The sequence below is a fragment of the Mustelus asterias genome, unplaced genomic scaffold (assembly GCF_964213995.1).
Source record: "Mustelus asterias unplaced genomic scaffold, sMusAst1.hap1.1 HAP1_SCAFFOLD_1290, whole genome shotgun sequence".
Taxonomy (NCBI): Eukaryota; Metazoa; Chordata; class Chondrichthyes; order Carcharhiniformes; family Triakidae; genus Mustelus; species Mustelus asterias.
In genome coordinates this window covers 60,209-86,750 of record NW_027591235.1, presented here as the reverse complement: position 1 = coordinate 86,750, position 26,542 = coordinate 60,209, and the positions used below count along the sequence as shown (strand labels likewise).

Sequence of the window (26,542 nt, the reverse complement as noted above, 5' to 3'; positions counted from 1 at the left end):
AGGAAATCAATGTTTCCCCCTTTCCATTTCTTTCCTCATTCTGAGGGAAATTGGGGACTTGCAGCAACTGAAGGGAAAGGAAGTGAATCCAGGGAGCTGCACACTCTGAAAACGTTACAGACGAACATCGGAATTAGGAGCAGGACTAGGCCCAGGTATCTTTTTCTTTCTCTCTCAAAGACATTGACATCCTTCAGCTCCCTCACTTTGACATGTTTATATATCTGGCTAATAGGATGGCCTCTTACCCAATGTTCATAATTCAAGGGGGAGTTTTCTCAGGAGAGGGCTAACATTTTAATGAACAGTAAATTTGTATGGGAGAGAGATATGTTTAATGTAGTTACATGGTATATACTATGTTATTTCCAATTCCTATTTCTTGTCTTAAAATATATAGCAGTGTATCAACATTATCTATTTCCAGTGATGGAAACATTACAACACAGAAGGAATCCATTTGGCAACTCAGATCCATGCCAACTCTCTGTGGAGCAATTCAGTCAGTCCCATTCCCTCTCTGTATCCCCATTCCCCTGTGTTTCACATCACAATGGAATGGATGAGAGTTCCAAAGGAGCTGAGACTGGAGTAGAGTTGATCAATGGCACTGAGGTGGAAATAGGCGGTCTTGATGATGATGTGGCAATGTGGCTGGAAGCTCAACTTGGGGTGAAATATTTTACCATGGTTGTGAACAGTTTGCTTCAGCCTCAGACAGTTGCCAGGAAGAGGGAGAGAGTTGCTGGCGAGGGAGTGGAGTTTGTAGTGGGGACTGAAGACAATGGGTACAGTCTTCCCAGTGTTTATATGAAAAAAATTTCTGTTCTTTTAGTACTGGATGTCAGACAAGTCAGGTTGGTGTGTGAGTTGGAGAGGAACTTGAAGGTGATGGTGTTCCCATCTAGTTGCTACCCTGGTCCTTCTAGGTGGGTGGAGGTTGAGATTTTGGGAAACTTTCTGTCAAAGTTCTAATTGAGTTGTCAATGTACAAAATCCCTCTCCTTCACCCTGACCTCTCCGACTTCTCTCTGTCTTCTCTCAGTGTCCAGAGTCTTGTGTCCAGACTGGGTGGCAGATTTCCTGCCCTGAAGGATATCAGTGAACCCGCTGGGTTTTTATGACAATCCAGCAATTTTCATGATCACTTTTTCCGAGTGCCAGCCCCACAAATGACCAGATTCATTCAGCTCAATTTCACAAACTGCCTTTGTGTTTTTGTGGGTTCTCTCTCACTTCCTTTTTTCTGTTTTAAATCAATTTCACAGGGTTTAGAAGAGGAGGATTTGCAGTTGGGAAACTGAAACCAAATATTATATCAAAACCTGATGGAGTTAGCCAATTTGTTGTAACCTGAATATCATTGTGTTTTGAACATGGAAGGAAATAGCACCGTTCACAGTGAAGAGAAACTGTACACGTGTTCTGTGTGTGGACAAGACTTCAACCAATCATCCAGCCTTTCGGAACATAATTGCAGTCGCAACGGGGAGAAGCTGTGGAAATGTGGGGACTGTGGGAAGGGATTCGATTACCCTTCCCAGCTGGAGATTCATTGGCGCAGTCACAGTGGGGAGAGACCATTCACCTGCTCCCAGTGTGGGAGGGGATTCACTCAGTCAAACAGCTTACATATACACCAGAGAACTCACACTGAAGAGAGACCATTCAACTGCTCCCAGTGTGGGAAAGGAATCAGTGCCTCATCCCATCTGCTGAAACATCAGCGAATCCACACTGGGGAAAGGCCGTTCACCTGCTCTGTGTGTGGGAAGGGATTCACTCAGTCTTCCAACCTCGCATTACACCAGCGAATTCACACTGGGGAGAGGCCATTCACTTGCTCCCAGTGTGGGAAGAGATTTGCTCAGTCAGCCACCCTCTTCACACACCAGCGGATTCACACTGATGAGAGACCTTTTAAATGTCCAGACTGTGGGAAATGCTTTAAAAATTCTGTAAATCTGCATTACCATCAACGTGTTCACACTGATGAGAAACCATTCAGGTGCTCTCACTGTGGGACTGGGTTCAAGCAATCATCTCAACTCACTGTACACCAGCGCACTCACACTGGGGAGAGACCCTTCACCTGCTCCCAGTGTGGGAATGGATTTGCTCACTCATCCACTTTGCTGACACACCAGCGAATTCACACCGGGGAGAAGCCGTTCACTTGTTCCAAGTGTGGAAAGGGATTCAGTCAGTCATCCAATCTGCTGAGACACCAGCGAGTTCACAAGTAACTATTGTGATTGGATTTTGCTGTTTTCGTGTTCAGACTGAATCATGTACCTTTGGGTCTGTTTCTGCTGAATTGAAAAGTGACTCCAGCTCTGTTATAGGTGTTGATATAATTGGTCTTGGAAGGGGAGGATTTGGGGTCAGGAAACTTGCACAAAACATCAGATCAGGATTGGATGGAATTGCACAATGTATTGTAACCTGAACAGCAGAGAATTTTGAACATGGAAGGAAATAGCACCATTTTAATTATCTAAAAGTCGCGAGATTTGAGGAAGATTCCAGTAGATTGCAAAGTAGCAAATGTAACTCCTTTATTCAAAAAAAGGAGGGAGGCAAAAAGGAAACTAAAGACCACTTAATATAAAACCTGATGTAGGGAAAATATTAAAGCTTTATTAAAGATATCATGAGAATGAGAAAAATTCAGACAACCAGAGAGAGTCAGCACGGTTTGAGAAAGGGAAATCATATTCAACCTATTTATTGGAGTTCTTTGAAGGAGTCACATATACTTTGGATAAAGGGGGTCGGTTCGCTCAGTTGGCCGGGTGGCTGGTTTGTGATGCACAGCGACACCAACAGCACAGGTTCAATTCTCGTGCCAACCAAGGTTATTCATGAAGGTGCCGTCTCCTCAATCTTGCCCCTCACCTGAGGTGTGGTGATCCAAGATGATGAAAGGTGTGGATAAAGCAGACGTGGAACGGATGCTTCCTCTTCTGGGGCATTCTAGGATGAGAGGTCATAGCCTTAGGATAAGGGGCAGCAAAGTTAAAACAGAGTTGAGGAGAAACTGCTTCTCCCAAAGGGTTATGAATCTGTGGAATTCGCTGTCCCAAAGGGTGGTGGATGCTGGGACAGTGAGTAAATTTGAGGAGGAGTTGGACAGATTTTTAATTGGTAATGGGTTGAAGGGTTATGGGGAGAAGGCAGGAAAATGGGGATGAGGAGGTTATCAGCCATGATCGAATGGTGGAACAGACTCGATTGGCCGAATGGTCTAATTCTGCTCCTATATCTTATGAATTTATGATCCTCAGGTTAAGTGACCACCAGTCAGCTCTCCCTCTCAAGGGGACATCTGGGAGATGGTGACTTTATATATTGGATAATGGGGCAGCAAAGGTGAATGTACTGTACTTAGATTTCCAAAATGCATTTGATAAGCTGCCACATCAAAGCTTAATGTGGAAAATAGAATCTCTGTGTGGGGGTAATATGGCATGGAAAGAAGATTGGCAAGCTAACGGGAAACAGAGTTGGCACACATGGATCTTTATCTGGTTGGCAGGATGTGACGAGTGGTGTGCCAAAGCGATCAGAACTGGGACCTCTACTTTTAACAACTTATATAAATGACTTGGATGCAAGCATGGTCGCTAAATTTGCTGAGGACACAAAGGTAGAAAAGTAAGTGTGAAGAGGATGTAAGGAGGCCACAAAGGGATGTAGATAAGTTCAGCTAGTGGGCAAAGATTTGGCAAATGGAGTATAACATGGGCAAATGTGGAATTATCAATTTTGGCAGGAATTCCTGCCAAATTTTTAAAAAACGTTAAATGGTGAGAGGTTGCAGAGCTCTGAGATTCAGAGGTGTCCTAGTGCATGAATCACAAAAGGCTGGAATGCAGGTACAGCAAGTAATCAGGAAAGTTAATAGAATGTCATTGTTTATTGTGAGGAAATTGGTTACAAAAGGAGTGAGTTTATGTTTCAGTCATACAGGACACTGGTGAGACCACATCTGGAGTGTTGTTAAAGTATTGAACTCCTCATTTAAGGAAAGATGTAAATGCATTGGAAGCAGTTCAGAGAATGTCTACCAGACTAATACCAGAAATAGGCAGGTTGTCTTATGAGGAAAGATTGGAGAGTCTAGGCTTGTATCCACTGGAGTTTAGAAGAGTAAGAGGGGCCTTGATTGAAACCTTTTAAGTTTCTGAGGGCTATTGACTGGGTTGATGTGGAAAGGATGATTTTTTTTTTCTTGCAGGAGAATTTTGAACAAGGAGACACTGTTTAAAAATGTGTTTAAGACAGAGGTGGGGAGAAGTGTTTTCTCTCAGAGGATCATGGATCTTTGGAACTCTTCCTCAAAAGGCAGAGGAAGCAGAATCTTGGAATATTTTGAAGACAGAGCAAGATAGTCTCCTGATTAACAAGGAGATGGAAGATTATTGGTGAGGGTAGTGGGCAGGAATGTTGGGTTGAGGTTACAATCAGATCAGCCATGATCTTATTGAATGGCGGAACAGGCTCGAGGGGCCGAGTGGCCTCCCCCTGTTCCTAATTATTATGTTCGAATGGGTCTGTTTCCATTGCTGTTAATAAACAACAGTCCATTTATAGGTGTTAATATTGTGGATAATAGTCAAATAAATTGGCTTTGTGTCAAACACATGGTGCTGTGCCTTTTTAATATCTCTAATACAGGTTCGTCCAATGATGTGCGGGTTAGGTTGATTGGCCGTGGTAAAATTGACCCTGGTGACTATGGGAATAGCAGGGTCATTAAGTGGGGTTACGGAATCGGGCCTGGGTGGGATTGTGGTCAGTGCAGACTGGATGGGCTGAATTGCCTCCTTCTGCACTGTAGGGATTCTATAATTCTAGTCTTGTAATAGAATGGGGCGGCACGGTAGCACAGTGGTTAGCACTGCTGCTTCACAGCTCCAGGGACCTGGGTTCAATTCTGGCCTTGGGTCAGTGTGTGTGTTGAGTTTGCACATTCTCCCAGTGTCTGCATGGATTTCCTCCGGGTGCTCCGGTTTCCTCCCACAGTCCAAAGATGTGCGGGTTAGGTTGATTGGCCGTGCTAAAATTGCCCCTTAGTGTCCTGAGATGTGTAGGTTAGAGGGATCAGTGGGTAAATATGTAGGGATATGAGGTTAGGGCCTGGGTGGGATTGTGGTCGGTGCAGACTTGATGGGCTGAATGGCCTCTTTCTGCACTGTAGGGTTTCTATGAGAACATTGTAACTATGTTAATATATTTCCAGGCATCGTTATTCCGATAGAGAAGGAGTCGATGTCAACTCTCTGTAGAGCAATCCAGTCAGACCCATTGCCCCTCCATCTACTCATTCTCCTGCAAGATTATTTCCTTCAAGTGTGCCTCCAATTTCAGTTTGAAATCTTTAATTGCTTTCATTGCCACCAGATCCGTGGGCATCCAATTCCAGATCATGATCACTCGCTGACCCCACTATATCTCCAACCAAGTAATGAGTGCTGCATATTACACACATTTGAACAGGAAGTGATGAGCATAGATTGGTTAACCAACATGAATTGGCACCTTTAGGAGAATTGGGAGGGTGTATAGTGGGATACAGCAGGGTAAGAATAGTGGGGAAAAGTAAAGAATTTTCTATAAAAACTGGAATTGTCTTTTCTGAATTTCTAAGTTGCACTGACAGTGATGAATTTTGGAAATTCGTGTTACAGGATATCAGAAGAGGATTTCCAGACAGAAATCTCAAAACAAATACTCATGGTGATCTGACAGATTAACTCCATTCATCGGGACCTGGACAACATCAGCCTTTGGAATCTACAAAGAGAAATATTTGTCTGTTCTTCTGCTTCAAGAGATTTCAACCATAAATGTGATTGGAAAAGCATGGACGCACATAGATCGGAGTGAGAGCGTTCCAGTGAACTGACTGTGGAAAAAAACTCCAACACAGCTTGAAAAGACAGCACCAGTCACATTGGGGTGAGACCGTTCGGGTGTTTTGTTGTGGATGAGGCTTCAGCTGACTGTCAAACTGGGAGAGACACATGGACACCAGCACCATGGAGAAGCCGTGGAAATGTGGAGACTGTGGTAAAGGATTCAATTTCTCACACCAACTGGAAACTCATCGATGTAATCACACTGGGGAGAGGCCGTTCATTTGTTTGGAGTGTGGGAAGGGATTTGCTCATTCATCCTCCCTGCAGACACACAAACGAGTTCACACAGGGGAGTGGCCATTCACCTGCCCCGAGTGCGGGAAAGGATTCACAAGTTCATCCCACCTGCAGACACACAAGCGAGTTCACAGCGGGGAGAAGCCATTCACCTGCTCCGATTGTGGGAAGGGATTCAGTGAATCATCCAACTTGCTGATGCACCAGCGAGTTCACACCGGGGAGAAATGGTTCACGTGTTCAGAGTGTGGGAAGGGATTCACTCAGTTATCCCACCTGCAGACACACGAGCGAGTTCACACCGGGGAGAGGCCATTCATCTGCTCTGAGTGTGGGAAAGGATTCAGTAATTCATCCAACCTGCAGAGACACCAGCAAATTCACACCAGGGAGAGACCGTTCAGCTGCTCCGAGTGTGGGAAGGGATTCACTGATTCATCCTATCTGCTGATACATCAGCGAGTTCACACTGGGGAGAGGCCGTTCATCTGCTCTGAGTGTGGGAAGCATTTTCCTTATGCATCAAATCTGCAGAGACACCAACGATTGCACACTGGGGAGAGACCATTCACCTGCTCCTATTGTGGGAAAACATTCACTCAGTCATCCCACCTGCAGATACATCAGCGAGTTCACACCGGAGAGAGACTATTCACCTGCTCTCAGTGTGGGAAAGGATTCAGTAATTCATCCAACCTGCGGACACACCAGCGAGTTCACACTGGGGAGAGACCAGACTCCTGTTCCACATGTGAGAAGGATACAATCGATCATCTAATTGGCTGACACACCGGCGAGTTCAGCAGTGATTACTGGGATTGGATTCTGCTGCTGTTGCTGCTGTTAATGACACCCAAGACTGAACTCTGTTCATTCTGATAGTTTGGGTTTGTTTCAGTTGATGTTTACAATCTCTGTAACTGGGCTGGATGTTTAATATTCTGGAACTTGGCTTGTTTTACCTTGTGACCCTTACTCTTCTAATAAAGTATCTTTCTTTGGTCTATAGCAAATAGTGATTTACTTGTAATTTTTTTCAACTGAGTCAGAGCAGAGGAATAACCTCTCCCCAGTGTGAATTTGCTGGCGCACTGTGAGGTGGGATAATCGCCTGAACTCAGTCCCAAAGTGAGAGCACCTGAACGGTCTCTCGTCAGTGTGGACACGTTGATAGGATATCACTTCCCTGGAACTTTTACAGCTCTTCTCGTAATCTGGGTAATTAACAAAATCACTCCAGAGTGCAAACACGTTTGTGTGTCATATGGTGGGATGACTGAATGAATCCCTTTCCATCTCTGGAGCATTTGAACAATCTCCCCCCAGTGTGAATATGTCAGTGAGCCAACAGGTTGGCTGATGGAGTGAAATCAGTCCAATACACAGAGCCGGTGAACGGCCTCTCCCCGGTACCCGATGAGCTTCCAGCTCAGACGGGTAACTGAATCCCTCATCACTGTCCTCACTCTTCCATGGTTCCTCCCCAGGATGTTTATATTTGTAGCTCCTGAGGCCAGATGGTCAACTGAAGCCGCGTCCACACAGAGAACAGTTTCATCTACTGTGAACAATGCTTTTTCCTTCAATGTTTAAAATCCGAATGATAATCAAGTTACCGTTAACTGGGCAGCTCCGTCAGATCCTGATGTGATGTTTGTTCGAAGATTCCTGACTGCAAATCCTCCTCTTCTAAAACTCTGTGACACTGAATTTAAAAGAAAAAAAAGTGAGAGAGAACCCACAAAAACACAAAGGCAGGTTGTGAAATTGAGCTGAATGAATCTGGTAATTTGTGGGACCGGCACCGGGAAAAAGTGACCATGAAAATTCTGGAGTGTCATAAAAACCCAAGTGATTCACTGATGTCCTGCAGGGAAGGGATTGAATGTCACCCATTCAATAGGATCATGGCTGATCTGACATGTCTCATGTCCACTTTCTTGCCCTTTTCCCGTAACTCTTGATTTCCTTACTGTTCAAAAATATACACAAGGGCTTTGCCCCCACAGCTCTCTGTGGCAAGGAGTTGCAAAGATTCTCAACCCTCTGGGAGAAGAAATTGCTCCTGATCTCAGTCTTAAATTGGCACCTTTTATTCTGAGACTGTGCCCTCTGGTCCCAGACTCTCCCATGAGAGGAAACATCCGCTCAGCATTTACCTTGTCAACTCCCTTAAGAATCCGACATGCTTCAATGAGATCACCTCTCATTCTTCTAAATTCTAATGAGGAGAGGCCCAACCTGTTTAAACTTTCCTCATAAAACAATCCCTCCATAACGGGGATAATCCAAGTGAATCTACTGTGAACTGCCTCCAATGAAATAATATTTTTCCTTAAATAAGGAGACCAAAACTGCTCACAGTCCTCTAGATATGGTCTCGTCAGTACCTTGTACAGTTGCAGCAAGACTTCCCTACTCATATACTCCAACCACGGTGGCACTGTGGTTAGCAATGCTGCTTCACAGCGCCAAGACCCGGGTTCGATTCCTGGCTTGGGTCACTGTTTGTGTGGAGCTTGTACATTCTCCCCGGTTCTGCGTGGGTTTCCTCCGGGTGCTCCAGTTTCCTCCCACAGTCCAAAGATATGCAGGTTAGGTGAACTGATCATGCTAAATTCTCCCTCAGTGTACCTGAACAGGTGCCAGAGTGTGGCGACTAGGGGATTTTCACTGTAACTTCATTGCATTGTTAATGTAAGCCTACTTCTGACAAATGAATAAACTTTACTTTACTTGAAATAAGGGCCAACATTCTATTAGGCTTCCTGATTACCAACTGCACCTGTGTGCTAGGTTTCTGTGTTTTGTGCAGAAGTCCCCCAAGTCCTGTTGTGTTGCAGCTTTACAGAATTTTCCCCCATTTAAATACTCCCCTGATCTCCCTTCTAAAATGAACAGTTTCACATTTTCCCACATTATCATAGAGTCCCTACAGTGCAGAAGGAGGACATTCAACCCAGTGAGTCTGCACCGATTCTCTCACATAGTCTCTTACCCAGAGCCCCTATCCCCATACCTCACACATTTACCATGGCTAATCCATCTAACCTACATGTCTTGGGACACTAAGGGGAAACGGCCAACCCACTTAATCTGCATATCTCTGGACTGTGGGAGAAACACAAATTGGTAACCAAATAAACCTGTTGGACTTTAACCTGGTGTTGTTAAAATTCTTACTGTGTTTACCCCAGTCCAATGCCGGCATCTCCACATCATGACTGTGGGAGAAAACCAGAGCACCTGGAGGAAACCCACACAGACATGGAGGAAAGCTGCTGGATTGTCATAAAAACCCAAGTGGTATGCTGATGTCTGTCAAGAAAGGAAATCTGGCACCTGGTCTAGATAAGAATCTGGGCACTGAGTGGAGACAGAGAGAAGTAGAAGGGGCCGGGGTGAAGGAGAGGGATTTTATACATCTAGAACTCAATGAGAACTTTGACAGAATCTCCCAAACCCTCAACCTCCACCACCTAGAAGGACCGAGGTAGCAGGTAGATGTGAACGCCATCACCTCAGAGTTTCTCTCCCCACAACTCACACACAATCCTGACTTGTCTGACATCCAGTACTAAAAGAACTGAAACTTCTTTCATATAAACACTGGGAAGACTGAACCCATTGTCTTCAGTCCCCACTACAAACTCCACTCCCTCGCCAGCAACTCTATCTTCCTGGTAACTGTCTGAGGCTGAACCAAACTGTTCACAACCATGGTGAAATATTTCACCCCAAGATGAGCTTCCAACCACATTGCCACATCATCATCAAAACCGCCTATTCCCATCTCAGTGATATCGCCCGACTCCACCCCAGTCTCACTTCATCTGGAACTCTTATCCATTCCAATGTGAAGTAGAACTCAAGGGAATGGAACTGACCAAATTGCTCCACAGAGAGTTCAGTAAGTCTCACAACACTAGGTTAAAGTCCAACAGGTTTATGTGGAATCACGAGCTTTTGGAGCACTGCTCCTTCCTCAGGTCACTCACCTGATGGACTTTAACCTGGTGTTGTGAGACTTCTTACTATGCCCAACCCAGTCCAATGCCGGCATCTCCACATCATGGCTACCATGGAGAGTTAGCATGGATTTAAGTTGCCAAATGCATTTCCTTCTATGTTGTAATCTCTGCATCACTGGAAATTGATAAAGCAGCCACACTGCTGTATATTTCAAGACAAAAAATATGGGATCATAAATAACATATCTCTCTCCCATACAAATTTACTGTTGATTTAAATGTTAGCCCTCTTCTGGGAAAACTGAATTGTGAACATTGGGTAAGAGGCTACCCTATTAGCCAGATAAACTGAGGGAACTAAAAAATGTCAATGTCTTTGAGAGAGAAACAAAAATATACCTGGGCCTAGTCCTGTTCCTGAATCCGGTCTTCATCTGTAACCTTTCCAGAGTCTGCAGCCTCCCTGGATTCAATTCCTTACCCTTCAGTTGCTGCAAGTCCCCAATTTCCCCCAGAATGAGAAAAGAAATGGAAAGGGGGAAACATTGATTTCCTCCCAGATGTTGCCCAGAGGAGGGAGTTTGGACAACTTCCGCATTGTGACGTCCATAATAGAGCTCTGCCTAAATCAGCCAATAGGAATCGTTCTGCTCCGCGATGACGTCTCCGGTGCGCAGGCCCGGGCGCGCGGACCCGGGAGCCCCGCCCCCACCCATTGTTCCCCCTCCCCCTCCACCTCTTCCAGCCACGGTTTCCAGGCAACCAGCTGACGGCTCCGGCCAGAGCGAGAAGCCGCGTATTGATCGCCCCCTCCCTCGGCCCGGGACTGCGCATGTCCAAGGGAGAGGGGAAGATGTGCATGTGCGGGGGGGAGACAACCTTTTGACCTGCTGCTGAGATGTTGTGGAGATGCCGGCGTTGGACTGGGGTAAACACAGTAAGAAGTTTAACAACACCAGGTTAAAGTCCAACAGGTTTATTTGGTAGCAAAAGCCACACAAGCTTTCGAGGCTCTAAGCCCCTTCTTCAGGTGAGTGGGAATTCTGTTCACAAACAGAACTTATAAAGACACAGACTCAATTTACATGAATAATGGTTGGAATGCGAATACTTACAACTAATCCAGTCTTTAAGAAACAAAACAATGGGAGTGGAGAGAGCATCAAGACAGGCTAAAAAGATGTGTATTGTCTCCAGACAAGACAGCCAGTGAAACTCTGCAGGTCCACGCAACTGTGGGAGTTACAAATAGTGTGACATAAACCCAATATCCCGGTTGAGGCCGTCCTTGTGTGTGCGGAACTTGGCTATCAGTTTCTGCTCAGCGACTCTGCGCTGTCATGTGTCGCGAAGGCCGCCTTGGAGAACGCTTACCCGAATATCAGAGGCCGAATGCCCGTGACCGCTGAAGTGCTCCCCAACAGGAAGAGAACAGTCTTGCCTGGTGATTGTCGAGCGGTGTTCATTCATCCGTTGTCGCAGCGTCTGCATAGTTTCCCCAATGTACCATGCCTCGGGACATCCTTTCTTGCAGCGTATCAGGTAGACAACGTTGGCCGAGTTGCAAGAGTATGTACCGTGTACCTGGTGGATGGTGTTCTCACGTGAGATGATGGCATCTGTGTCGATGATCCGGCACGTCTTGCAGAGGTTGCTGTGGCAGGGTTGTGTGGTGTCTTGGTCACTGTTCTCCTGAAGGCTGGGTAGTTTGCTGCGGACAATGGTCTGTTTGAGGTTGTGCGGTTGTTTGAAGGCAAGAAGTGGGGGTGTGGGGATGGCCTTGGCGAGATGTTCGTCTTCATCAATGACATGTTGAAGGCTCCGGAGGAGATGCCGTAGCTTCTCCGCTCCGGGGAAGTACTGGACAACGAAGGGTACTCTGTCCACTGTGTCCCGTGTTTGTCTTCTGAGGAGGTCGGTGCGGTTTTTCGCTGTGGCGCGTTGGAACTGTTGATCAATGTGTCTAGCGCCATATCCTGTTCTTATGAGGGCATCTTTCAGCGTCTGGAGGTGTCTGTTGCGATCCTCCTCATCCGATGTCCCGAGGCATGGTACATTGGGGAAACTGTGCAGACGCTGCGACAACGGATGAATGAACACCGCTCGACAATCACCAGGCAAGACTGTTCTCTTCCTGTTGGGGAGCACTTCAGTGGTCACGGGCATTCGGCCTCTGATATTCGGGTAAGCGTTCTCCAAGGCGGCCTTCGCGACACACGACAGCGCAGAGTCGCTGAGCAGAAACTGATAGCCAAGTTCCGCACACACAAGGACGGCCTCAACCGGGATATTGGGTTTATGTCACACTATTTGTAACTCCCACAGTTGCGTGGACCTGCAGAGTTTCACTGGCTGTCTTGTCTGGAGACAATACACATCTTTTTAGCCTGTCTTGATGCTCTCTCCACTCCCATTGTTTTGTTTCTTAAAGACTGGATTAGTTGTAAGTATTCGCATTCCAACCATTATTCATGTAAATTGAGTCTGTGTCTTTATAAGTTCTGTTTGTGAACAGAATTCCCACTCACCTGAAGAAGGGGCTTAGAGCCTCGAAAGCTTGTGTGGCTTTTGCTACCAAATAAACCTGTTGGACTTTAACCTGGTGTTGTTAAACTTCTTGCTGATATGTTGGCCAAAGGAAAGTTGGAGGACCGGACGTTCTCTGGTCCTCCAGCCAATCAGAGCTCCCCCATTGTCTGAATGCGGAAGTGGACAATGAGCTTGTTCAGCTGCTCATTCCTGCCCAGCAAAGCTGCTGCTGCTCTCTCTCTGAATGAAGATTGCGCTTCAGACAGACTCAAACTTCTTCTGTCTCCAACATCTGTGAGTAAAACACTTTCTTTTCTCCCCCTTTCCATTTCTTTTCTCATTCTGGGGGAAATTGGGGACTTGCAGCAACTAAAGGGAAACGGAGTGAATCCAGGGAGGCTGCAGACTCTGGAAAGGTTGGCCCGGGTCTCTCTTTCTCTTAAAGACATTGACATCCTTTGCTCCCTCAGCTTGACACGCTGATTTGTCTGGCTAAAAGGTCCCTTTCCTCATGTTCACAATTAAAGGGCTGGTTTCCCCAGGTGATAGAATAGAATAGAATAGAATAGAAACCCTACAGTGCAGAAGGAGGCCATTCGGCCCATCGAGTCTGCACCGACCACAATCCCACCCAGGCCCTACCCCCACATATTTTACCCGCTAATCCCTCTAACCTACACATCCCAGGACTCTAAGGGGCAATTTTTTAACCTGGCCAATCAACCTAACCCGCACATCTTTGGACTGTGGGAGGAAACCAGAGCACCCGGAGGAAACCCACGCAGACACGAGGAGAATGTGCAAACTCCACACAGACAGTGACCCAAGCCGGGAATCGAACCCGGGACCCTGGAGCTGTGAAGCAGCAGTGCTAACCACTGTGCTACCGTGCCGTGCTGACATTTAAAAGAACAATAAATTAATATAGGATAGAGATATGCCTTGTGTTGTTATATTGTAGATTTGGTGTAATATTTATGGTTCTGTAACAAAGTACATTTATTATTATTTCTCGTTTTGTAATGTAGCACTGAAGCTATGTTATATATTTCCACTCATCGAGTCATTACAGCGCAGAAGGAGTCCATTCAGTAACTCGAATCCATGCCGACTCTCTGTCGAACAATCCAGTCAGTCCCATTCCCTTTCTATATTACCTTTCCCCTGCAACTTTATTTCCTTTATGTGCCCATCTAATTTCTGAAATATATTAAAGGGGACAGTAAACTAATACAGGACAGAGACGTGCCTCTGCTCCCCATAGCCAGGAACTGATAGCCTGCTCCCTTATATTGTATATCATTCTCTCTGTATTGCTTGTTTCCTCTGTTTCTCAGCTTTTATCTTTGACCACCTCATCTTTCTGCTTTTTAAAATCTCTCTCAGTTTTTCTCTCAGTCTTTCTGTCTCTCCTTTCCTCTGTATCTTTCTCAGGCTTTGTGTGTTCCTATTTGATCAAGATGTTCAAAATCAGGGAGAGTTTCTGATTGATTACAGAGGGAAAAACAGGGAGAAAAGCAGAAAAACCCGGCAGGTCCGGCGGCATCTGTTCAGAGAGTTAACATTTTGAGTCCATATAATTCTTCAGGGCAGGAAAAACATGGGTTATCCATCTTAGATCAGGGAATGTGCTGGGGGAGATTTAATAGAGGTGTTTAAAATGACAAATGATTTATGATAATGTCAATGGAGAGAAATTATCTCCCAGCAGCAGGAGGGTTTGTCGATGGAGAGAATCGATTTCCCCGGTGCAGGAGGGTCTGTAAGCAGAGGATACAGAGATTTAATTTAATTGACAACAGAATTGGAAGGGGTGTTAAGGAGAATGTTTTACACAATAACTTGATATGATCTGGAATGCACAAACTGACAGGTGCTAGAAGCAAGTTTAATAGTAGCTTTCAAAGGGAATTGGATAAATACTTGCAGAGGATAAATTGGCAAAGTTATGGTGAATGGGATTAATTAGATAGTTCACTCATCTTTGTGACATTCTGAATGTATCTCTCCTCAGGTTTTAATATTTGATCTTTTCGATTATAATGTGTCTCAAACAGAAGATTAAAATATTGGGTTTGATGAGCTGTCAGATCTCTTTCCTGTGTGTCTGTGTAACTTGAGAACTGGAGATAACCATGAGGAGGAACTGATTATTTTCAGTTCCTCTAACAGATACACCTCAGATATCAGAAATCCCTGGAGTTTCCCATGTCCTCATTATTCTCGCCTCGAGTATAACAGCTCTCAGTCAGGCCGAGTCAGTCACATGTGTCTCTGTCATGATGTTTCCACTTGTATTTTATCACTCACCTCCCAGTGACACTCACCATAACACAGACACCTTAAAATATCATTGTTCCCTTGCACTTTGTCCTCCTATTATAATCAAATGTTTGTTGGGCCTCTTGTCTCCCTTAATGTCAGATTACCTGCAGTTAAAATGACCTCAGAGACACTGAAACTGCCGTTGTAAAATACAGCAGAATTGGAATAACAGACAGGTTATTGTCCGATAATGACAGTGGCAGAGTAACACACATCGGAATCTAAACACATTATATCAATCAACCACGACTCACTCACACTATCAAATGAAACCTAAACTTTGGTTATGGTGCACGAGATACTGACTGTATTACCATTACATTGGATCTAATGCTTTGTTCACTAACATACTGCAACGTGACTCTAAATATTTTAACATTGTATTTGTTACACTCAGAGTAAGTCAGTGCTTTGCTGTGTTGTCTCTGTGCCCCATCTCCACTCTGAATGAATTGGAGCCTGTGTGTGTCATTGTTACACTGAGACTCTGTCATTGTTATTACTAATGTGGAGATGCCGGCGTTGGACTGGGGTAAACACAGTAAGAAGTTTAACAACACCAGGTTAAAGTCCAACAGGTTTATTTGGTAGCAAAAGCCACTAGCTTTCGGAGCCTTAAGCTCCTTCTTCAGGTGAGTGGGAATTCTGTTCACAAACAGGGCATATAAAGACACAAACTCAATTAACAGAATAATGGTTGGAATGCAAATACTTACAGCTAATCAAGTCTTAAAGGTACAAACAATGTGAGTGGAGACAGCATCAAGTCAGGCTAAAGAGATGTGTATTGTCTACAGACAGGACAGCCAGTGAGACTCTGCAAGTCCAGGCAAGCTGTGGGGATTACAGATAGTGTGACATGAACCCAATATCCCGGTTGAGGCCGTCCTTGTGTGTGCAGAACTTGGCTATCAGTTTCTGCTCAGCGACTCTGCGCCGTCGTGTGTCGTGAAGGCCGCCTTGGAGAACGCTTACCCGAATATCAGAGGCCGAATGCCCGTGACCGCTGAAGTGCTCCCCAACAGGAAGAGAACAGTCTTGCCTGGTGATTGTCGAGTCGTATTCATTCATCCGTTGTCACAGCGTCTGCATGGTTTCCCCAATGTACCATGCCTCGGGACATCCTTTCCTGCAGCGTATCAGGTAGACGACTTTGGCCGAGTTGCAAGAGTATGTACCGTGTACCTGGTGGATGCTGTTCTCACGTGAGATGATGGCATCTGTGTCGATGATCCGGCACGTGTTGCAGAGGTTGCTGTGGCAGGGTTGTGTGGTGTCGTGGTCACTGTTCTCCTGAAGGCTGGGTAGTTTGCTGCTGACAATGGTCTGTTTGAGGTTGTGCGGTTGTTTGAAGGCAAGAAGTGGGGGTGTGGGGATGGCCTTGGCGAGATGTTCGTCTTCATCAATGACATGTTGAAGGCTCCAGAGGAGATGCCGTAGCTTCTCCGCTCCGATGAAGTACTGGACGACGAAGGGTACTCTGTCCACCGTGTCCCGTGTTTGTCTTCCGAGGAGGTCGGTGCGGTTTTTCGCTGTGGCGCGTCGGAACTGTCGATCGATGAGTTGAGCGCTATATCCTGTTCTTATGAGGGCATCTTTCAGCGTCTGGAGGTGTCTGTTGCGATCCTCCTCATCCGAGCAGATCCTGTGTATACGGAGGGCGTGTCCGTCGGGGATGGCTTCTTTAACGTGTTTAGAGTGGAAGCTCTCCACTCACATTGTTTGTACCTTTAAGACTTGATTAGCTGCAAGGATTCGCATTCCAACCATTATTCATGTAAATTGAGTCTGTGTCTTTATATGCCCTGTTTGTGAACAGAATTCCCACTCACCTGAAGAAGGAGCTTGAGGCTCCGAAAGCTTGTGTGACGTTTGCTACCAAATAAACCTGTTGGACTTTAACCTGGTGTTGTTAAACTTCTTACTGTTATTATTGGACAAGCAGCAAATCACCGTCACAATGCCCGGCTGATTGACGGCAGCGCGGACCAATGGGAAGAGGGGACAGTGCTGGAGGACCGACATGGAACGGTCGGTCCTCCAACCAATCGGAGCGAACGAGGGGCGGGGCCAACTTTGACTCGAGCATGCGCAGTATGAGTAATGGCGATGGGAAACGGCTTTTGCTGTGGGCTCGGAAATCTGTTAGAGGTGATTGGAGGTACGGAGAGAGCAATGGATCGTCCAGGTGGGTGGAAACGCTGCATAAGCATGTTGTGTAAGCCGCAAACCGCGGAAGAGAACTTCCCGGACCCAGTTTGTACCGAGCAAGGCTGCAGCTCCTCGTGTTCGTCCAGGGTTAACGTTCGCCATCTTTATTGGGGGCAATAGGCAGCAGTGCGCACGTGCGGCCGCCATGTTTGTAGAGGGCAATGTTGTCAATCAGTGGGAGGGGCTTGTTCCCCAGTGCTCAGAATGGAGACAACTTGTCCATCAAACTGCATCAACCCTGAGTCCCAATGTCTTATTGATGAGGCAGAGCGGTGGCAGAGAAGGAAAAAGAAAGGAAAATAAAAACAATAAATGCTGGAAAATCTCAGCAGATCTGACAGCATCTGTGGAGAGAGAATAGAACCAACGTTTCGAGACTGGATGACCCATAGTCAGAGCTTGTACACGTGTAAACAGAGCATGTAAACTTTGACACCTCCATGTACCCTTGTACACCTCAATCAATCTACTTTGCTCCAAGGAGAACAACCCCAAGTTATCCAGCCTAACATTGTAACTATAATTCCTCATCCCTGAAACCATTTTGATAAATCTGCTCTGCACCCTGTCAAGGAGCCTCACATCCTCCATAATGTGTGGTGTTCACTGGTTTGCACAGACCCAGGTATTCTGTGTTCCTGTCTGTGATCTCATCACATACTTACAATTGCACAGTGACATCACCCCCGCTCCCCGGGGATTTCCTCAACTGGGAGATTTTTCTCTGATGCCAATGCTTCTGATATCTTTCCAGCTGCAGGCTCCAGCAGGAGATTTTAATATTAAAATCAGTTAAATTGTTTCAGAGGTGAGTGTTTGTGACCATTCATGGGTGCGGGTTCTCGTCATAAACCAGCTGCTCGCCTCCATGCTGTGGTACCGGCTGGTCCCTTTGACCCCTCCCCCTGGCTTTGTCACCGATATCCAGAGTACCCTCCTGCGGTTCTTCTGGGGCAATCGACTGCACTGGGTCCCTGCTGCGGTTCTGTATCTCCCGCTTGAGGAGGGCGGACAAGGTCTGGTGTGCCTCCGCACTCAGATAGCGACCTTCCGCTAAAGGTACCTTTACGTTGAGCCCCCTCCACAATGGTGTGCCATATTTCTTCTGCCACTGGCACGGCCTCAATTATGACGTGCAGCTCCTGCATATCGAACTGGGGCGTGCTTCGACCGCCCTGCAGGAGTTGCCCATCTTTTACCAGGACCTCCTCACCGTCTGGAACACGGTCGCCTCGCGACACAGCTCTCCCCCGTCAGGAGTAGCGGCTCTCGTGCGAGAGCCGCTGCTCAGGAATCCGCTCCTCCAGCCGTATGACTTCAGGTGGCTGGCGGAGAGGAGGGCTGTGGACGCCGGGGTGACCAGAATCGGGGACGTGCTCGATGGCGGAGGAGCGGGCTGGATGGGCCCCCGCGTGCTGGCTGAGCGCGTGGGGACGACCGTCCGGCACACGGCCAAAGCCATCCTAGACCTTAGGACGGTCGTGCTCGGCCCCGAAACTGCACGCAAACTCGAGGCGGCGCAGGCGTGCGGTGGGATCCCGCCCGAGCGTTCCCCTGTTCGGACAGAATTCCACATTGGCCCAAAACTTCAACCCTCCTCCTCGGGTCAGGTGCCCCACAGCCTGAGCCGCCTCGTGGAAATGTCCTCCGTGCCTTTTCCTACCGCGCGGAGGCGTTTCCTGTGTGGGCTGCTGCTGCACACCTTCCACTACCGCCTCCTTGCCTGTCGCCCGGATACACCTTGGCGGGCCTTGTTTCCGTAGAGGTCCCTCTATGGAGGGATTGCCCCAATTACATCGGGGACGTGGGGTGAAGGGTGATGCATGCAGCAGTTCCGCACAACCGTAGGATTCACTGGTTCACGGGCTATGAAGCTTGCCCCTTCTGTGGCCTTGTGAAGTCCGTGAACCATGTCTATGTTTTGTGTCTTAGGTTGCACTTTCTTTTTGTTGGGGTCGGGATGGCGACCTCCTCGTGAACCTGCTCCTGGGCCTGGCGAAACGCGCCATTTACCGGTCCAGGCTGCGGGCGATCGAGGGGGCCGTCCATCCTGACTGTCTTCCCCTCTACCGCGGCTACGTTCGCGGCCAGGTGTCCCTGGAGAGGGAGCATGCGGTGTCCACGGGCGCGGTTGACGCCTTCCGCGCCCGCTGGGCACCGCAGGGGTTGGGGTGCGTTATCGACCCTAATAATCACATTTTAATTTGATGTTTTTAAGTTTCCTTTGTACTTTGATTTCTGTTCGGACTGTTCTCCCTCCTTTTGGGGAGCTGCCCCTTTTACTTTGTCCTGACTTAATCTGAGTTTGTTTATTTGTTTTGACCTAAAAGAGGCCAACATCTGTGAGTAACACACTTTCTTTTCTCCCCCTTTCCATTTCTTTTCTCATTCTGGGGGAAATTGGGGACTTGCAGCAACTGAAGGGAAAGGAAGTGAATCCAGGGAGGCTGCAGACTCTGGAAAGGTTGGCCCAGGTCTCCCTCTCTCTCTCTCTTAAAGACATTGATATAGAAACAGAGATGATAGGAGCAGGAGGAGGCCATTTGGCCCTTCGAGCCTGCTCCGCCATTCATTATGATCATGGCTGATCATCCAACTGAGTAGCCTAATCCTGCTTTTTCCCCATAACCTGTGATCCCATTCACCCCAAGTGCTTTATCCAGCCGCCTCTTGAATACATTCAATGTTTTGGCACCAACTACTTCCTGTGGTAATGAATTCCACAGGGTGACTACTCTTTGGGTGAAGAAATGTCTACTCACCTCCGTCCTAAATGGTCTGCCCTGAATCCTCAGACTGTGACCCTTGGTTCTGGACTCCATCGGGAACATCCTCCCTGCATCTATCCTGTCTCGACCTGTTAGAATTTTATAAGTCTCTTTGAGATTCCCCCCTCATTCATCTGAACTCCAACGAAAACAATTCTAACCTGGTCAATCTCTCCTCATACATCAGTCCCGCGATTCCCTGAATCAGCCTGGTGAACATCCTTTGCTCCCTCAGCTTGACACATTTATTTGTCTGTCGAAAAGGATGGTCTTTTTCCTCATGTTCACATTAAAGGGCAGCTTTCCCCAGGAGATGGCTGACATTTAAGGGGACAGTATGTTAATATAGGACAGAGATCTGTCTAGTGTTATTATATGGTACCCAGATTAGATATATTATTTATGTTTCTGTAATAAAATACTTTTATTATTAGTTCTTGCATTGTAATATAATGCTATAGCGATGTTATACATTTCCAGTCATAAAGTCATTACAGCACAGAAGGAATCCATTCGGTAACTCGAGTCCATTCTGACTCTCTGTATAACATTCCAGTCCCAATCCCCCTCTATATCCCCATTCTCCTGAAAGTTTATTTCCTTCAAATGCCCATCCACTTTCGTTTTTAAATAGAATCCATAGATATGGATGGAGATTTACAACTTTTTGGGAATGAAATAGGAAAGAATGTTCCATAGAAACTAGAATTGGCTGCTCTGAATTTCTATCCTATACTGACAGGGGCGGCACGGTAGCACAGTGGTTAGCACTGCTGCTTCACAGCTCCAGGGTCCTGGGTTCGATTCCCGGCTCAGGTCACTGTCTGTGTGGAGTTTGCACATTCTCCTCGTGTCTGCGTGGGTTTCCTCCGGGTGCTCCGGTTTCCTCCCACAGTCCAAAGATGTGCGGGTTAGGTTGATTGGCCAGGTTAAAAATTGTCCCTTAGAGTCCTGGGATGCGTAGGTTAGAGGGATTAGCGGGTAAATTAGCGGGTAAAAAAAAAAAGGGATTAGCGGGTAAGGCCTGGGTGGGATTGTGGTCGGTGCAGACTCGATGGGCCGAATGGCCTCCTTCTGCACTGTAGGGTTTCTATGATTCTATGACTGTGATGACTTTTGCAAACTCATTTCATAGGATATTGAATGAGGAATCAAAGGCAAAAATCTCAACCGTCACGTCTAGACAGAGCCATATTCCTTGGGATCTGAATATCTTGTAATATGGAACTGTAGCTACGTTATATATTTCCAGACATCTCTTCCCTCAGAGGGTTGTTAGTCTTTTGGATTTCTCTTCCACAGGGACCAGTGGAGGCTGAGGATCATTGAATATATTCCAGTTAGACAGATCTTTGACTGACAAGGGTGTCAAGGGTTATGGGGAACAGACAAGAAGATGGAGCAAAAGCTAAGACGTGGGGGGATTTCTTCACTCAAGGATGTGGGAAAGCTTTGGAATTCTCAATCCCTGAGGACAGTGAAGCCTCAGTCATCAACTACTTGCAAGAGAGAGATTGATTGGTTTCTAGATATTGAATATATCAAGGGATATGGGTTTAGTGTGGGGAGAATGATGCTGAGGTAGATGAACGAATTATCTCATTGAATAGTTTAAAAGAATCGATGGGCCAAATGGCCGACTGCAGCTCCTATTTGTTATGGTCTCTGTGTCCAGGACAGGAAGCAGTGAGCATGGATCTGTCAATCAGCCTCAATCAGCACCTTCAGGAGAATTGGGAGGGTGAATATTAGATACAGCAGAGTGAGAATGGAGGGAGAGTGTGTGGGATGGAAATTTACAGCTTTTTGGGACTGAAATAGGAAAGAATGTTCCATAGAAACTAGAATTGTCTGTTCTGAATTTCTATCCTGTACTGACACTGATGACTTTTGTCAACCTGTTTTACAGGATATTGAAAGAGGAATCACAGGCCGAAATCTCAAACGTCACGTCTAGATCTGACAGAGTCATATTCCTTGGGAGCTGAATATCATCGGACTTTGAATCTGGAAGGAGAAATGATTGTCCAGTCTGTTCATTTGAAAAGATTTGAAATGTCAGTGTGACTGGAAAAGCAGCAACACACTGCCACACTCGAGTGAGAGTGTTCCAGTGCACTAACTAAAGAGCTTTAACCAGTTACACAGCCTGAATAAATATCACACCATTCACAGCAGGGAGAGACTGTACCCGTGTTGTGAGTGTGGACGAGACTTCAACTGATTGTCCACCCAAGAGAGAGGTAAGGACACCTGCACCATGGAGAAACCGTGGAAATGTGGGGACTGTGGGAAGAGATACAGAGCCCCATCAGAGCTGGAAGCTCATCGGCGCAACCACACTGGGGAGAGACCATTCACCTGCTCTCAGTGTGGGGAGGGATTCACTCAGTCATTCAGCCTGCAGTCACACCAGCGAGTTCACACTGGGGAGAGACCGTTCACGTGTTCTCAGTGCGGGGAGGGATTCAGTCATTTATCCAGCCTGCGGACACACCAGCGAGTTCACACTGGGGAGAGGCCGTTCACCTGCCCTCAGTGTGGGAAGGGATTCACTTGTTCATCCAGCTTGCAGTCACACCGGCGAGTTCACACTGGGGAAAGGCCATTCACCTGCCCTCAGTGTGGGAAGGGTTTCACTCAGTCATTCAACCTGCGGGCACACCAGCGAGTTCACACTGGAGAGAGGCCATTCACCTGCTCTCAGTGTGGGAAGGGATTCACTCAGTCATCCCACCTGCGGATACACCACCGAGTTCACACTGGGGAGAGGCCATTCACCTGCTCTCAGTGTGGGAATGGATTCACTCAGTCATCCCACCTGCAGACACACCAGCGGGTTCACACTGGGGAGAGGCCATTCACCTGCTCTCAATGTGGGGAGGGATTCAGTCGGTCATCCCACCTGCAGACACACCAGCGAGTTCACACTGGGGAGAGGCCATTCACCTGCTCTCAATGTGGGGAGGGATTTACTCAGTCATCCCAGCTGCAGATACACCAGCGAGTTCACACTGGGGAGAGGCCATTCACCTGCTCTCAGTGTGGGAAGGGATTCACTCAGTCATCCAGCCTGCTGACACACCAGCGAGTTCACACTGGGGAGAAGCCGTTCACCTGCTCTCAATGTGCGAAGGGATTCACTCGGTCCTCCCACCTCCAGATACACCAGCGAGTTCACACTGGGGAGAGACCGTTCAGCTGCTCTGTGTGTGAGAAGAGATTCAGTCTTTCATCCGCCCTGCTGAGACACCAACAAGTTCACGAGTGATTCCAGGGGTTGTTTCTGTTATTGTTTCTGCTCTCAATTACATCCAGGACTGCATTTTGTTCATTCTCACAGTTGGTCAATGGGGAGGGTCGGAGGGTTTCTTTCTGCTGGACTGGCCGGTCTCATGACTTTGCCTCCAGTGGGCTGATGCTCTTTGAGTCGTGTTACCAAATTTCACAAGGATCACAGAGTGACAGGGTGTGAGGAAGTTAAGAGTCACTATTTTTGTTTGAAATCCCCTCAAATGCCCATCCAATTTCCTTTGTAATTGTTTATTGTCTCCACTTCCTCCACCCTCGTAGGCAGCAAGTTCCAGCTCATTACCATTCGCTGCATCAAAATATTCTTCGTCACATCCCACCCCCACGCATCTCTGATCCAAAACCTTAAATCTGTGTCCCCCTCATCCTTGTCTCATCAGCTAATGGGAACAGCTTTTCTTTGTCCACCTTATCTAAACCTGTCAGAATCTTGTCCACCTCTATCAAATCTCCCCTCAACCTCCTTTGCTCCAAGGGAAACAACCCCAGCCTGACATCGACAATAAAGAACAAACTAACAGAATATGTTAATACCTGAAATCAAATGGGAATGTTTAATTTCTGTTTTAATGATATTGTGAATATATTGTCCTGGACAATAACAGAATTGGAATAACTCACCTTGGGTGTGGTTGAATGGAATACCTCAATCTGATATCCACCTACAGTCTAGTGAAAGTGTGGAATGTGTAGCTGGAAATCCCTCCCTAACAGCACTGTGGGTGTACTTACACCTCAGGCATTGTAGCAGTTCAGGAAGGCAGTGTTGGGGTTGACCATGGCCGAGGCAGCTACATACAGCCACATATTCTGTTATAATTGAAGGACTGCAGATTGAATGTGAGGCATTGTGGGACTGGACTATCTTAACCACATTCCTGTGACTGCTCAGTTTCTGCAATCATGAACCATTAAAGCTGCTTAGCAGGGCCCCAACAGAGGACCTGGTGAGAATATTTACTCAGAATGAGCTAAAATTAGCTAAAACAAAGATTTTGCAGCTGGCAACATGTTTGGGATTTTAAATCAACAAAGACTTGATGTTTCCGATAAAATCAGGCCTTGGAAGTTGGCTAAAAAAAGTTTAAGTTATAATGAAGGGGAATGAAGGATCTTGTGTCTTATTTTAATCAAGGAGTTGTGAGCTTAGACCATAAGACACAGGAGCAGAATTAGGCCACTCGGCCCATCGAGTCTTCTCCGCTATTCAATCATGGCTGATATTTTTCTCATCCAAATTCTCCTGCCTTTTCCACATAACCCCTGATCCCCTTATTAATCAAGAACCTATCTATCTCTGTCTTACAGACACTCAATGAACTGACCTTCACAGCCTTCTGTGGCAAAGAGTTCCACAGATTCACCACTCTCTGGCTGAAGAAATTCCTCCTCATCTCTGTTTTAAAGGATCATCCCTTTAGCCTGAGGTTGTGCCCTCTAGTTTTTTCCCACTAAGTTTCAATAAGATCTCCCTTCATCCTTCTAAACTCCAATGAGTGCAGACCCAGAGTCCTCAACCATTCTTCATACGACAAGCTCTTCATTCCAGAGATCATTCTTGTGAAGCTCCTCCAGACCCTTTCCAAGACCAGCATATCGTTCCTTAGATGTGGGGCTCAAAACTGCTCACAATACTCCAAATGGGGTCTGACCAGAGCCTTATACAGTCTCAGAAGTACATCGCTGCTCTTGTATTCTAGCCCTCTTGACATGAATGCTAACATTGCATCTGCCTTTCGAACTGCCAACTAAACCTGCACGTTAACTTCAAGAGAATCTTGAACAATGACTCCCAAGTCCCTTTGTGCTTCTGATTTCTGAAACATTTCCCCATTTAGGAAATAGTCGATGTCTCCATTCCTCCTCCCCAAGTACATAATCTCACACTTTTCCACATTGTATTCCATCTGCCACTTCTTTGCCCACTCTCCTAGCCCATCAAAGTCCTTCTGCAGCCCCTCTGCTTCCTCAATACTACCTGCCCCTCTACATATCTTTGTATCATCTGCAAACTTAGCAACAATGCCTTCAGTTCCATCTTCCAAATCATTAATGTATATTGCGAAACGTTTGTGGTGCTCTGTCGCTTTAAGAAGCTATAGCTGCGAGAGAGAATGCTGAGGATTCATTGTTTGAAATTTACGAGCTGTGAGAACCTGTGTGTTTCATTTGTTTTATGTGGATGTTTGTAGATGTGTTTTATTATTGTTTTGGGCTACATTTGTTAAGGTTTATCTTTCTGGGGAATTAACCTTATCTTGAGTCTTTAATTAAAGGCATTTCTGGAAGTTTAGAAACAGAACCACAAGAACGCTTAAGGAATTAATTTTGTTTATTGTTGTAAAGCACATGCTATGTTTCTCTGTTTGTGTGTGGATGATATTTGTTGAATGCTTCAAGCTTTCAGGTTTTCTGTCTGTGATTTAAATCAAACATTTAAATAAAGGACGTGTAATTAATAAAGCTTTTTTTCATAAAAGTTGTGAACCTGGAGCCACATTTACTGGCCAGAGACATGATTCCAGGAAACTTTGCTAAACTTGTGGGAATTTTAATCCAGATTCAAACTCACACATATGAGTATGAGAGAGTTTTAATTGTAATGGTTATTTAAAATTTGGGACATGTGAAATAATTCTGACCATTCCTGTGTTCATTGAATCATAGAATCCCTCCAGTGCAGAAGGGACCATTCGGACCATCGAGTCTGCACCATCTCTCTAACAGAGCACCTTACCCAGGCCCTCTCCCCTGCCCTATCCCTGTAATCTCACACATTTACCATGGCTAACCTATCTAACCCACACAGCTTGGGAGACGAAGAGGGAATTCAACATTGCAAATCCACTGAATCTGGGCATCTTTGGTCTGTGGGTGGAAACTGGAGCACCCGGAGGAAGCCCACGCAGACACAGGGAGAACATGCAAATTCCAAACAGACACTCACCCAAGGCTGGAATTAAATGCCTGACGCTGTGAGGTAGCAGTGCTAACCACTGTGCCACCATGTCACCCGATAGTTGAGGCCAAAACATTGCCTGATTTCAAGAAGATATGAGATATACTCTTGGGGCTAAAGGGATCAAGGGATATGGAAGGAAGGGGCGAATCAGGAAATTGAATTCAATGATCAGCCATGATCAAGATGAATGGTGGAGCAGGCTCAAGGGGCCGAATGGCCTACTCCTGCTTCTAGTTTCTATGTTTCTCTCCACTGGGCCAGCATTCCATCCAGTGGCACAGTGGTTAGCACTGCTGCCTCAAA

General features: G+C 46.5%; 2 protein-coding genes and 1 long non-coding RNA gene across 4 annotated transcripts in view; 2 read left to right on the top strand and 1 right to left on the bottom strand.

The window, feature by feature from the left end:
* LOC144488102 (uncharacterized) overlaps window positions 1–26,542 on the top strand; it is a 69,467-nt gene that overhangs the window by 10,690 nt on the left and 32,235 nt on the right. Inside the window, exon 1 of one of the 2 annotated variants that reach the window (XM_078206121.1) lies at window positions 12,841–12,955. The exons of the other annotated variant lie outside the window; for it this stretch is intronic. The gene's annotated coding sequence lies outside the window, so the exon portion shown is untranslated. Of the gene's footprint in view, window positions 1–12,840; window positions 12,956–26,542 lie in introns of those variants that run through there. 2 annotated transcript variants of the gene reach the window in all.
* LOC144488104 (uncharacterized) lies at window positions 52–23,676 on the top strand. The gene is made up of 4 exons (XM_078206125.1): window positions 52–155; window positions 1,269–2,234; window positions 6,192–6,640; window positions 22,402–23,676. The coding sequence occupies exons 2-4, from the start codon at window positions 1,377–1,379 to the stop codon at window positions 23,234–23,236; spliced, it is 2,142 nt and encodes a 713-aa protein (XP_078062251.1). The 5' UTR covers window positions 52–155; window positions 1,269–1,376; the 3' UTR covers window positions 23,237–23,676.
* LOC144488105 (uncharacterized) lies at window positions 2,369–10,738 on the bottom strand. Its single transcript, XR_013496536.1, has 3 exons — window positions 10,532–10,738; window positions 7,778–7,866; window positions 2,369–2,976 (listed from the first exon to the last, which is right to left on the bottom strand). It is a non-coding gene; the product is annotated as an uncharacterized LOC144488105 (long non-coding RNA).

Bases quoted from the DNA above. Each gene is read 5' to 3' on its own strand.
- LOC144488104 (XM_078206125.1), top strand. From the start codon at position 1,377: ATGGAAGGAAATAGCACCGTTCACAGTGAAGAGAAACTGTACACGTGT. The intron at 2,235-6,191 runs GTTCACAAGTAA...TCCTCCCTGCAG, and splicing joins ATCTGCTGAGACACCAGCGA to ACACACAAACGAGTTCACAC. The intron at 6,641-22,401 runs GCCGTTCATCTG...CACTGGGGAGAG, and splicing joins CGAGTTCACACTGGGGAGAG to ACCGTTCACGTGTTCTCAGT.